The sequence below is a fragment of the Vanessa cardui genome, chromosome 5 (genome assembly GCF_905220365.1).
Source record: "Vanessa cardui chromosome 5, ilVanCard2.1, whole genome shotgun sequence".
In the NCBI taxonomy this organism is placed as follows: Eukaryota; Metazoa; Arthropoda; class Insecta; order Lepidoptera; family Nymphalidae; genus Vanessa; species Vanessa cardui.
This window is the reverse complement of record NC_061127.1, coordinates 5,339,652-5,352,348: the sequence shown is the minus strand read 5'-3', so window position 1 is coordinate 5,352,348 and position 12,697 is coordinate 5,339,652. Positions and strand designations below refer to the sequence as shown.

Sequence of the window (12,697 nt, the reverse complement as noted above, 5' to 3'; positions counted from 1 at the left end):
TAGTTAAAAGTCCTGTGGGATAAATAAATATATTTCCATAATTGTTTAAATTCCTTAACAAACAATTTGAAAAAATCTTATCAAATATTTTGAAATAACAACCGTGGGTATGACCTACCATATACTTATTTTAGTTCATATTTGTATATATTTAAGCATTTAATGTTATTAATTCTTATCTTAATCTTATAAATGATTAAAGTTCACTGGTTTCATTTCCTATATACTTACGTTATATGATTGGTTAATATACTGATTTTTTTTCTGGTTTTTTCTTTTTAGAATATACGTCCCCAGGAGATTTACGTTTATCTTGTAAAAGGAAAATTCGAAAGTGTTACTTGAATCTTTTCGTTTTTTATAATAAGTACTACATTTTCGTATGCAATAAGATATACAGGTTACATATCACTAAAAATTCTGAATGGGCTAATAAAAAACATCACAAGTTACTTTTTAAAAGTTTATTAACAATCAACAGACACGCATACAGTAGCGTCATATATCTCATACAACGTTTAAACACAATCATGTATGTGTGAAGGTACATCTTTGGCAAGTCGTCTATTTCGAACTGCGTTTCACATAAAGCCTCATATCAACTGACACTGCCATTCCTAAGCTTACACAAATTATAATTTTAAGTAGGAATAATAATTAACATTAACTTTTATAAGAATGCTACTTGAACACACCTTATATATATTTATATATATTTCGTAAATATTATTCCAAATTGGATATAATTCGTAGAAAGCGTTTGCTATAAAACTATTTTGCATTTTAATGTTTTATTGCATTCAAGTATAAATATAAATAACGATTAAATAAATATTTCAGAACAATTAACGTATAATTCATTTTAACTAACGCCAACTTACACTTCGAGAAATAATTTAAAATTACTAATAGAACTTAATTGTAAGATTTATTTAGTTAAGAATAAAAACGCAATAAACGCAGCGCAAGTAACTTAATCATATACAAGTCCACTTTAAAATATATATGAAAAAAGTTGCATTATGAATTTCTAAAAGTAATATAACAACAAAGACAGATAATAAAACATCTATTATATAAATATCACTTGCAAGGACCGCAACACGATATGTCTCATTGAGCTTCGAACTATGGTAACAGATTCACAACGAAAAATCGATTTATCTTAAACGTAACAGCTAGTTTGCATTTCATTTATGTACAAAGTTTGCACTTAAAATAGGCATGATTCAGACTTAAAACTTTCAAAATATACAAAAAATAATAATAACTAAACTAATACATCGAACACGTGTTCACACAAACTATTGTCGCTCTAATAGATTTGTACAAACGGATAGATTTACATCATATTTTTTTTTTAATTTTTTGGCATGTAACATGGCTCCTTAATCAGTGGAATGGTTAAAAGATTATGCTGAATAAATTTCAAGATTTCATTTGGACAATCTTTGGCACAAAAACTTAATTCTAATAGTCTCTCTGAACCAAAGACCTGCGTTTGCGTTTGAAATCTTTCTATATCTAAGTCAGGAATACGAGAGTTCGACTAGTGAGTCATTTTTCATCAATTGCACCTTCCCTTTCACCGCACTTCGTAACTTTGCATATCACACTGTTATCACTGTCTTCAAACTGATCCTTCAAATGTTCCATCATATTCGACAGGCTACGGTCATACGAAATCGTTCACTTCATTCAATATTGGATTTTCTAACTTGTCTCTACACTTCCTAATTGCGTCCAGAACAGTGACTATACGGCGATCTAAAGCTGCCAGGTGAGGCTCCCATAGAATAGGAGCCACTGGATCAGCTTTCAAAGATTCCCGAAGAACTGTTGATAGAGGAACGCCGTTGTGGTACCTGAAATAGACAAAACGGAAATACAGTGTAACAAAATGTTTGTTGTGCTTTAAAAATATGCCAAAAAATATAGCGAAAAGTTTTTCTTATATTCAATAAATATCATTACGCAATATCATTAAGTATAGGACGCAAACATAGGTACAAATATTTGTTAAATGCCAATTGTATAAAATATTTATATGCAACTAGTTGTCGCCCACGGTATTGGTCCAATTTTTATTTTGTTCGTCAGGTGTTTAGCATAAAAAAGTAATCTATGTCCTATCTTGGAGTTCAAGCTTGCTTCATACCAAATTTTATCAAATTCGGTTCAGTGACCGTTAAAGGGTAACAAATATACAGACATAATTACTTTCACATTTATACGTATAGATAGAGCTACTTATGGATATATTGAGCAGACTGTATGAGCTCGACAGAGGCGGGTATGACTCACTTGAGTAACACAGCAAGCGTTGTGTGCCGGACCAGACAGCACTGCAACAGCGGCGCCAGTATACTGAGCTCGTCGTGAAAGGCTTTTCCAAACGCGCGGCCCTGATCCAGGTGCAGGGTGAAAGTTTCATTGCCGAACATTCTGGAACAAGAATTCATTTTTATTATGTTATTTCTTTATATAATTAAATAACCTCTACTCTAACTGATATGCTCACGACAAATAAATCGATTCGCTATGCAAATATTCATAACGTAACATCCAATATCACCTTTGTTGATACGACGCATAAAACGCACCTTAATAAAGTTCCAAAAAGATTTTTATGTGTTTATATTTATATTATTAAAAAATTAAATGAAACATCATTCGAAACTGTTGTATCGTACGAGCAAATTCATTGGTTAATTTTTTATCAAAAAAATATATATTACGGCCACACTAATATCCTGTTTAACATACTAACTTGAAAGTCTCGTAGTGGTGTCTATCCATGTTGCCGGTAAGGAAATCGAATATAGACATATCCATCAAATCCAGAAGACGACGCCCAGAGTCGTAGGGTGGGGTCGTGCGCACCTGTCAATAAGATAGTTATTATCATTAGCGCATGAGTTTATTTTACGTGTATGACTTTTCCTAAAAAGAGAATTTAGGTCAATATATTTTCGGACAAATTATTATAAAAAGGGTTATATATTATTAATATTTAATTTGGATGTTTTTTTTTTTTTACAAGTCAAGTCAGTGTTTTAGAAAATGTATCGCACTAAAATTAGTATAATCTAAGAAATTTATCTTCTGTCCAAAAAACGACGATTGAAAGTAAATGGTAACACTTTGTATGTAAAACGAGTAAAGTAATCACTAACCGTATCACAGTAGTCAGATTGTAATTCCCATTGAGCTTTTCGTCGCTTATGGTACGATCTTCTCCACGGATGCCTCCAAACCTGATGAAATATTTTAATCTTTGAATTATATATGTGGTACTTTACAAGTACAAAAGGTAGTTTTTGTATTGTAATTTATTAAAAAATACAAGATTCAAATGTCGTTTTTAGACATTTGATCTCAACTTATGTTTTATGTAAGAAAGTCTGTATGCAAACAATTCTAGGAAGTGGATTCAACCTACTTCTAATCGTTGTATCGATTTCAAACTTTGCAAATACGTAGAATAATTTGAAAGTCATATTCTGATGATCGAGAAAGAAGGTGAATAGTGGAAGTATTTAAAGGCCAGTAAACCTCGATTTAATGCTCATTCTGTAAATTGTAATGACTTTCATACGTGACTTTTTATCATGTAGGTTAACTAATTGACACATCGGCCATTTAATGGTACGACTCCGTCTATAGGCTTTATTAGTTCTGTAAGAAACATTAATAATCTCTCAGATCTCCAAAACGCTTGGATCGTTGGAGACTAAGATATTACGTCCCTCCTGCCGGTCACCCATCACACTGGAACAGACCAAAACTAAGTATTGCTCTTTCGCGGTAGAGGCGATATCAGACGGGCATGCACAAAAACCTATTTCGAAGTTTTCATTAGAACGACAAAGGTATATTTTAAAGGCAAAAGTTAAACAATAGGATTTACAATAATTAATTACATAGATAAACTTATAGTGTAAAGATAAAAAAATTGGTCTCTATTTTAAACACATTCCTTCGGGTCGTGCAAATCAGGCGTTAGGTGGCAAAACATCTTTTTCTGCACCCCTATCAACGTGAATGCAAAAATTCAATCGGTTGAGCGATAACGATGTAATAAAAAAACAAGTAAATAATTACATTTTTGCATTTATAGTATTAGTTAGGATTATTGCAGCTTAATATTAAATCAACAAAAACACGAAAGAATATTACAGATAAACATACATAAGTAACCGGCACCCTTAAAAGTTTCAAGACATCTGGCCCGGGAACAGACGTCGCGTTGAGGTTGCCCACGTAATTAGCTTTAGCCCCTCTCATCATTACGAACGATTTTGCTCTTTATCGAATGATAAAATTCAATTTTTATATATATATAATTAAATTCTATATATTCAATACTTACTTACAATTGGTTATCATAATTACTTAGCATAAAACAAAGTCGCTTACCGCTGTCTGTCCCTTTGTATGCTTAGATGTTTAAAATTACGCAACGGATTTTGGTGCGGCTTTTTTTAATAGATAGAGTGATTCGAGAGGAAGTTTTTTGTAAATAATACATGGACAATATGATTAAGAAATACTGATATTTCAAAAGTTTCTAATGTGATTAAATAAATTAACAAACTCTTCAGTATATTTAATATCATATCATTTGCACCCGTGTGAAGCCGGGGCGAGTAATAATACATTGTAATATAAATTACCATAAAACAATTTATTTTTTTCACACTTAAGACCATTATTATAATTAAATTTTCACACAAATTAAACGTCAATGTCGTATGAGTAACGTTTTATAATTGAACAAAGGCTGGCATGAAAGGGAGAGGAAATGTGTATTGATAATTAAATAATTCGATCACGTACCTTTCGTTCAGCTAAATCCGCAGTCGGCAGGAATGCGGCGAAACTTCCTTCCAGCATATCAGGGTTCCCGCAGATAGCGTGTCCCGTGTCGCAGTAGTAAGAACACTTGCCGTGGAAACAAAAGTTATTTGCAGGCGACACGAAGAAAGTCTTTAGGATGTCCCCCTCGGTGACGTCATAGATCTCAGTTGTCATGTTGAGCACGCGGCCCACGACTGGCATCGCTCGTCGGAAGCCGAGGATCCTGGTTGAAGTATATTAACAGTGGTGTAGCAAATGATATTCATTTTAGTATAGTGGTTAGAACGCGTGCATCTTAACCGGTGACTGCGGGCTCAAACCCAGGAAAGCACCTCTGATTCATGTGTTTAATTTGTGTTTATAATTCATCTCGTGCTCGGCGGTGAAGGAAAACATCGTGAGAAAACCTGCATGTATCTAATTTCATAGAAATTCTACCACATGTGTATTTCACCAATCCGCATTGGAACAGCATGGTGAATTATGTTCCAAACCTTCTTCTCAATGGGCCTCTCCCTTTGAGGAGAAGGTTTGGCCTTAGCCCAGCGGTGGGAAATTTAGAGGCTGTTGTTGTTGTTGTTGTTGTTGGGAAATTGACAGGCTGTAGTTGTTGTTGTTTGTTGCATTAAAATTATTTCAAGTCCCAAAAAGCTACTAAACTTATCAACGTAAATATTTATTTAAAGGGTTTCACATGACTCAGAGCAGACTGCGGAAGTTAATTATTTGATTAAATGGTGCGGTACGAACATTTTCTGAAGAATCCTTAACCCTTTCCGGCAAAGATTACAAGGTTTATTATTGCTTGAATTTAAATATACGCTTTAATTATGACAGTAAGATGATTAGATTACATGCAGTGTCGGATATCCAGTTTGTAGATTTAACGGTTTGGGTTTAACTTTAAAAGTGTTATTGTTTTTTGTTCATTGTAATTTTGGTATCGCCAAAGACTTACATCGTCGATTTTTGAGGTTATTTTGAATTTTACTTTTGTTGCATTTCGCTCTATCACATGCAAACTTAAAAATTACGAACAACCCTATACATATATCTCTGTCTTTCTATAAATATATACATAGAAATTAACTACATTTATAATATAAAAAGCAAAGATTTGTTTGTTAGTAATCGGTAATCACTAAATTCAAAATATCCTTAATTGAAGAGTATTTTTACAAGAACTTTTGAATAGTCATTTTACAGAACTTTGTATATTAAGTGAAGCTACTACCGGTTCAGAAATCAGAATCGTCAAGAAACTGAGTAGTTACTTATTGCTTTTATAATTTATTCAAAAGTAACGCAAGCTGTATTATTTGTTTTATTTTAGTAATAATAAGGTTTCTTGTTTGTTATAGCCACAAACCATATATGAAAAAATGAAATACCGTATTGACATAGAGCCTTTATAATGTTAGGTAGAACGCAATATATAATGACTCACGGTTTGAACCGTATGTCTGTATTTATTGTAAGACACGTCAAATATTTATAAATGTGTATTTCTGTAATCATAGCGAGCAATCGTTATTTGTATTACAGTAGCAAATTATTGTTTTGTCTTACAACTACGTTGAATTTAATTTTATATCATTGTCATAGTATCTAATCTTTGATTCGGTTTACACTTTATTCCTCGATAGGTTTACATAAGTGAAAGTTTACTGAGTCGTTTATTATCAACAACATGACACTATTGACATAAAAGAAATGGAAAAACGTATTGCACATTTACTTATATCAATACTTATTTTGTTATTATAAGTTTTGTTTATTCGAATAAAATTTTGAAAATAAAAGTTTGAGAAGCGTTGTCTTCCTTAAATATTTTAATTATTTCTCGATAAACAATGTAACTAACTTGAAATTTAAGTAATAACTCAGAATATAAAATTAAATTAATTAAGTGATCACCACTCTCATAGACATTGGCCTTATAGTTATAATTACAAAATTTCAACAATCTCTTATTAACCAGCAATTTGTACCTGAACCAATCGTTCCAAACCGGAACACAACAATTTTAACGGAAATGGATGTTGCAAATGTTATATCTACTATGTATCAATTGGTGATATCTACCCAAAAGCTCAGAGTATGTTAGTAGAACAAGTTATTGGCCAAGTAAATTAAGTAAAGTACCTACAAATTTTGGTTTCAGTTTGTCAAACTAAAAACTTAAACCACAACAAATGACTCAGTTCTAAGTTAGCAAGGTTATATTTACGTGCAATCATCTCGTCATAGCGACAATCCTAATTAGTTCTACGTCATATAATTAGTGTCGTGCTAGTCAACAGTGTGCTATTACATCTTGTTGGACACTGCCTATTAATTACCTGTAACCACCGTGACAATTATTGTTTTATGTTTACAGTAAATAGAGATCACCTGAATGCCACAAGCGTCTCCGTTTGAATTCCAAAATCTTGATTTATGTCTCTTATTATCTCGAATTATGGATGTAATATTTTTTAACATTTTTTTTATTGCATCCTATCACACCTCCTTGCACTGACTCCAGTTTAAGCAATCGACAAATTAACAAAATAAAAAAAACAACCTACATATAATGCTTCATTAAATATTATTGTCAATAGTGTTGTTGTACAACTCATATCATGAAAATATAGCAAAACTTAATCTACATACATATACTCGGAACATTTGTCTAATGTTTTTCGTCTATAAAAAACGATAATGCGTTTTTTCGTTACGGCTTTTGTTACAGTTAATATATTGTAATAATCTGAGCACTTACCGGTCGAGATGAAAAGCTGCAATTTCAGCGTTATGGCGCTCGTAGTCTGAGAAGTAGAAGTGGTTAGGCAATGTTTGGACGTCTCGCGCGAATCTGTCGGCAGAAGATATTACTTAGCGGTGCCGTTGTTTGATCCCACGTTGTTAGCACATGATCTTAGCAATATTCTATGCATAGCTTTTTTACATTCTTCTTTTATATCTTTGTATTTAAATCGTTAAACGTACATTAAATTTAATGTATTAATATATGTTATAAATAAGAACGTTACTTTCAAATTTTAATGTACTAAAATCTTCTATTTATAGTACGAAATATTAAATGTATTCCAAAAATAAATTCGCCAGAACTAATTTATTGCTCTCTGTAATTAATTATTATAAGGTACAAAATTAGTAATTTTAAGTACTTTACATTTTATGCCTACATACAGAGTATACGCGATAATATCTTCAATGAGAGCAAGGAGTGTACAAGTGTATGATCTTAGATAAAGCACGGCGCGTACTGTTCTGATTACTTAATTAATGTATATCAAGACTGATTATCTAATAAAACGTGCTTTACTGTGGATGATTTGAGTTCTAACAAGAATACTTAAGAGCTTAACCTTTAAGACCTTTTAATTTTATTTATTGATTAAAATTGTGATATAAATAGAAATTAAAGTTGATCACCAATAAGGTTTTACTATAATCGATTCTGGCTGTTTCGATTTAAAAAAAAATTAAACTTGCTGCGTATCAAATGTGTGTATGTACCTGAGCAAGACTATTAAAAATAACTTATATATTATAATCGATTGGTAAACTAATTAAATATATTGATTGAATTTTCCACATTAATGTATTAAATCTTCTAAACAATCACTTGAGCAATATCAAAACATTTAAATTAGGAACGAACGTAAATGACTACGGAGATTATTAAATTACTAACAATAGATCTGAAGTATAAAATATTTATAATATTAGCTTTGCCAATTAATTAATTTAAATCTCATGTTAAAATTGAAATATCGTTAAAGAAAACGTATTCGATAAAAAATGTATACATAATACTAAGCTTTCGTTGTTATTTACTTAACTAACCTCTGTTATTTAATTCTTGGAAAAAAATAATCTATTGATTATCTTGCCGGTTATTTTAGATAACTACTACTAAATCTACGTGTCGAACCAATACTAAATATTAAACTGATCTAGTAAAACAACTATTTAAAAGTAATTATAAGGGTCTACGTGTAAAGAAGCATATTTGAATTTTGAATAAGTATATAGAAACAACATAATCGTTTAACACAAACGATGTACTATATCAATACGTCGGAAGCAAAACGTTTAAAAAGGCGCTTAAATCGTGAAGCTGGTTAGATAGCAGCGATTCAGGTAACATACGACCATGGATGTCATCCAATTTATTGCGCTCTAGTGGATCAGATCGATGAAATTTAAACCTTTTATACTTTACTCATTCTCAATAATAACAGTGTATGTTCAATACATATTATTTAATAACAATCGACGATCGACAGACGACATTACATTGTCTCTTAGTAAAGGACGATCAGATCGAAATATACTACGATAAAATTAGTTAATGTAATGTAAATATATTAATATTAATTACGAGCTGTGCCCGCGACTTCGCACTGAACTACTCTTTTGAATTTAACAAAATAGTTTTTATTATAGCCTAAATTACTCCTTATTTCATCAGCTATCCGCCAGTGAAAGTCCCGTCAAAATTGGTATAGCCGTTCATGCGTTTAGTAAAAAACTTGCTATTATGATAATACATACAAACAAACACTAACATGTTATTATATGTAAAGATTATTAGTAATTATTTTTACTACTAAGAAATATACGCCTAAAGCAAAATAAGTAGTGACGTGATATTTGAGCGTATACAGATATAAATACATACGTATGTGTTTGTGAATACTACAGTATTACTGGCGTATGATGTTATTTTTTATTAACCAAGAATGAAGGGCAGACAGCAGTGACAACTTTGTATCAATCGCGTCTCAGTCCGATAACAGTCGTATATCAAAATCTTCGACGTCCATTAGCATGACGTTGGCGATAAGACTCAATATTCCATCTCCATGAAGCTCTTAATTACTTATTTATTTAACATATTATTTTATTTAAGAAGTCTCACATATTTCTTGACTTCCTCTCATATTTTTCTAAACATGTACACAAAATTTGTAATCGTTTAATGTTTTAACAATACTTATAAAATTTAAAGCATTTATACGATTTTAAAATAAACTAAGGATATAGCAGCAGACTACATATCAAGAAAGGTAAATCTATAAAAATAGATCTCTTTATTTTTATAAGTAATCACATAACTCGGATAAGCCCGTGACCTATAAACCTATCAACAGGGAAGGGTTCCTATCGACTGTTGCAATTTATTGTCCCAAAGCGAATAGTGAGGGCTATCACCAACCCTTGAACTGTCGCCAAGATAACTATATACAATTTTCTTGTTAATCTTAAAACGAAGCTTAATTTATGTAACTAACTAATATATGTGTATGTGAGTCAATTTGATTTCCATTTCAACTAAATAAAATAAAGTAATTCGCGACTTCAATTAATAAAATTTTAAGTTACCCCGAAGTGTTAAAAGCTTTTGACATCTGATACACTATCCACTCGAAACCGACAATGTTTTCCTTAAAGTATTCTCGAATAATTTAATCATAATGATGTCGTGGCGAATTAATTTCATCTTAACATTATTTTCTTTCTTACAATTTTTTTTTACTTATATTTTCAAGTTGAACCGATACCAATGAATACCTAAGTTCGATAATAGAATAAACACAAGTTAGTTCGCATTCGTAGTTTGAACAAGCCAACAATATTACGGTAACAATGGCCCAAGCGTCGCAGAACTTCGAAAAAACTCCTCACTTCCTTCAATAGCACTTGTAGTTCAGAAGAGTGGGCAAGCCTCTAAGCCGATCATGTGAAAGAATGTTCTCAGAAGTTTGGTGAATGGAAGCAACGCGTTATGCTCTCAACAACATGACAGAACTTATACAAGTCGTACAGAACCAAGCACTCGAAACTAAAGTACTTATATTAGAGTTATGGCACAATGCGGCTGTAGGAAAACACAACATAAAATATTCTCAATATAACACATTACAAAGATCTCACCTCATTGGTTTGAATAGCGCCTGGACACCGTTGGGGTAATCGATTATAAGCTTCAATTGGGTGCCACCTTCTTTTTGTTCTGTAATAGAAAACAACTTTTTAACGTCTCTCAAACAATTATTAATAATTAAACCTATATAATATTGTTTTTCATTATTACATTTTAAATAATCTCATAAAACAACTGACAATTTAATGAAATAGATTTAATTCGTTATATTCGATGTCATTCGTATCACAATAACAAATTAGAGTACGACCTTCAAAACAAATGAGAATATACAAGTAAGGTTAAGCTTGAAAGTTGTCTAAGGACCCAATCGATCTGGTAATACACATCTATACATTCAACAATTATCATTCTTGATCGTATAACTAAAAATAGAGTAGTATTTGATAGAGCCGATTTTAACAATGAAATCCATTTAAGTAGTTTAAATATTAAAGTCCAATTGGAAGTAAAGGGCGAGATTGTTGTGGCACCATTGTCCGCAACCGCTAACCCTCCACTGATTGCAGACCCGACTTCATTTAATATACATACCCTGGCTGCTTAAGCTTTTGTACACACGCAGGTGGACGGTCGCGACGTATTTTACCTACTTAATGAAACTTCGACTTTACTCTGTGTACGATGTTGAAAATGTAATTATGTAAAATAATTGAATTTATTTTTATTACATATCGATAATTAAAATAGCATAATTCTCAACAGCTAGTACCTGTTGACTTCCACGCAGGATATATTAATTTAAATAATTGTATTTAACTAACATGACTTTGTATTTTTAAATGTTAAAAAAGAGTAACTACTGAGTTTCTTGCCGGTTCTTCTCGGTAGAATCTACTTTCCGAACCAGTGGTAGCTTCACTTAATTGTAAAATAACGATTCAAAAGTGCTTATAAAAGCCTACTTGAATAAAGTTTATTTTGATTTTAATTTTTGATTATTTATCACGAGTCGTATAAATCCTCACAAAATACGATACACGAACGATCGAAGGTTTTCAAATCGTAATTATTATGTGTGGCGTGGGTCGTTTTAATAATTAAGAGTCGGTATTAAAATACATTATTTCATACTCATGAAAAATATATTTCTTATACTAAAACTCCCGATGTCAATGTGTATATGTTATCACACATGAAATCAGCCTTCATTTGTTAAGTTTTATTGACTTTCTTAATGTATTAAATTAAATAACGATACTTAAGAACGGTTTTAACAAGAACGCAACTAACACTAACTAACAATACAATTATTAAATATAAAAAAAGAAATGTGATTGGTCGTTATAGTGGGTGGAATTTGGTATTCAGATCAACATTGGTTATTATAGAATAGTATAGATATCCTAATGTAGAGAACCTAACTCGTTTCACTTGGTGATTGTTAAGTTTTGCAATTTGACATAAATATTTAAACGCTAAACTTAGTTTGGAATTAACAATTTACGATTAAATTATATATTAATATTTATTACATAAGATTGTCAGAAATTATCCGTTATTAAATATATGATTTATAACAATTATGAACGTATAACCTTTCGGGAGTTATTAGTACTAAAATCACTTCCAAAGAGTAACATGCAGAGTCAACATGTGTTTTTAATGGTCGTTGTCGTTCATCGCAAACAAAATTGCACTGATCAAAATCTTTAGGTATATTTGAAAATATAAATATCACAAGGATTGCCACCTGGAATATATGCTACATATATGAGGCAGAGATTTATTTTAAATATTGTTATTAAACGAATTGGGACAACCATGCCCTGTTATGATATGTATATTGTATTGAATAAATACATAAATTATTACAATCTAATCAAAGTTTCTTTGAAAAGTTTTCCTATCCGAAGAACATAGGATTGTTATTATTAA

General features: G+C 31.3%; 1 protein-coding gene across 1 annotated transcript in view; it reads right to left on the bottom strand.

Annotated features, from left to right (window-relative positions):
* Positions 1-452: 452 nt before the first annotated feature.
* Positions 453-12,697, bottom strand: part of LOC124529655 (extracellular serine/threonine protein CG31145) — an 81,643-nt gene continuing 69,398 nt past the window's right edge. Inside the window, exons 6-12 of the mRNA XM_047103487.1 lie at positions 10,810-10,888; positions 7,625-7,717; positions 4,840-5,083; positions 3,177-3,257; positions 2,771-2,883; positions 2,305-2,445; positions 453-1,865 (exon numbers count right to left, since the gene is read on the bottom strand). Of these exons, the coding sequence (XP_046959443.1) occupies positions 1,676-1,865; positions 2,305-2,445; positions 2,771-2,883; positions 3,177-3,257; positions 4,840-5,083; positions 7,625-7,717; positions 10,810-10,888 (941 nt within the window). The 3' untranslated portion in view covers positions 453-1,675. The remainder of the gene's footprint in view (positions 1,866-2,304; positions 2,446-2,770; positions 2,884-3,176; positions 3,258-4,839; positions 5,084-7,624; positions 7,718-10,809; positions 10,889-12,697) is intronic.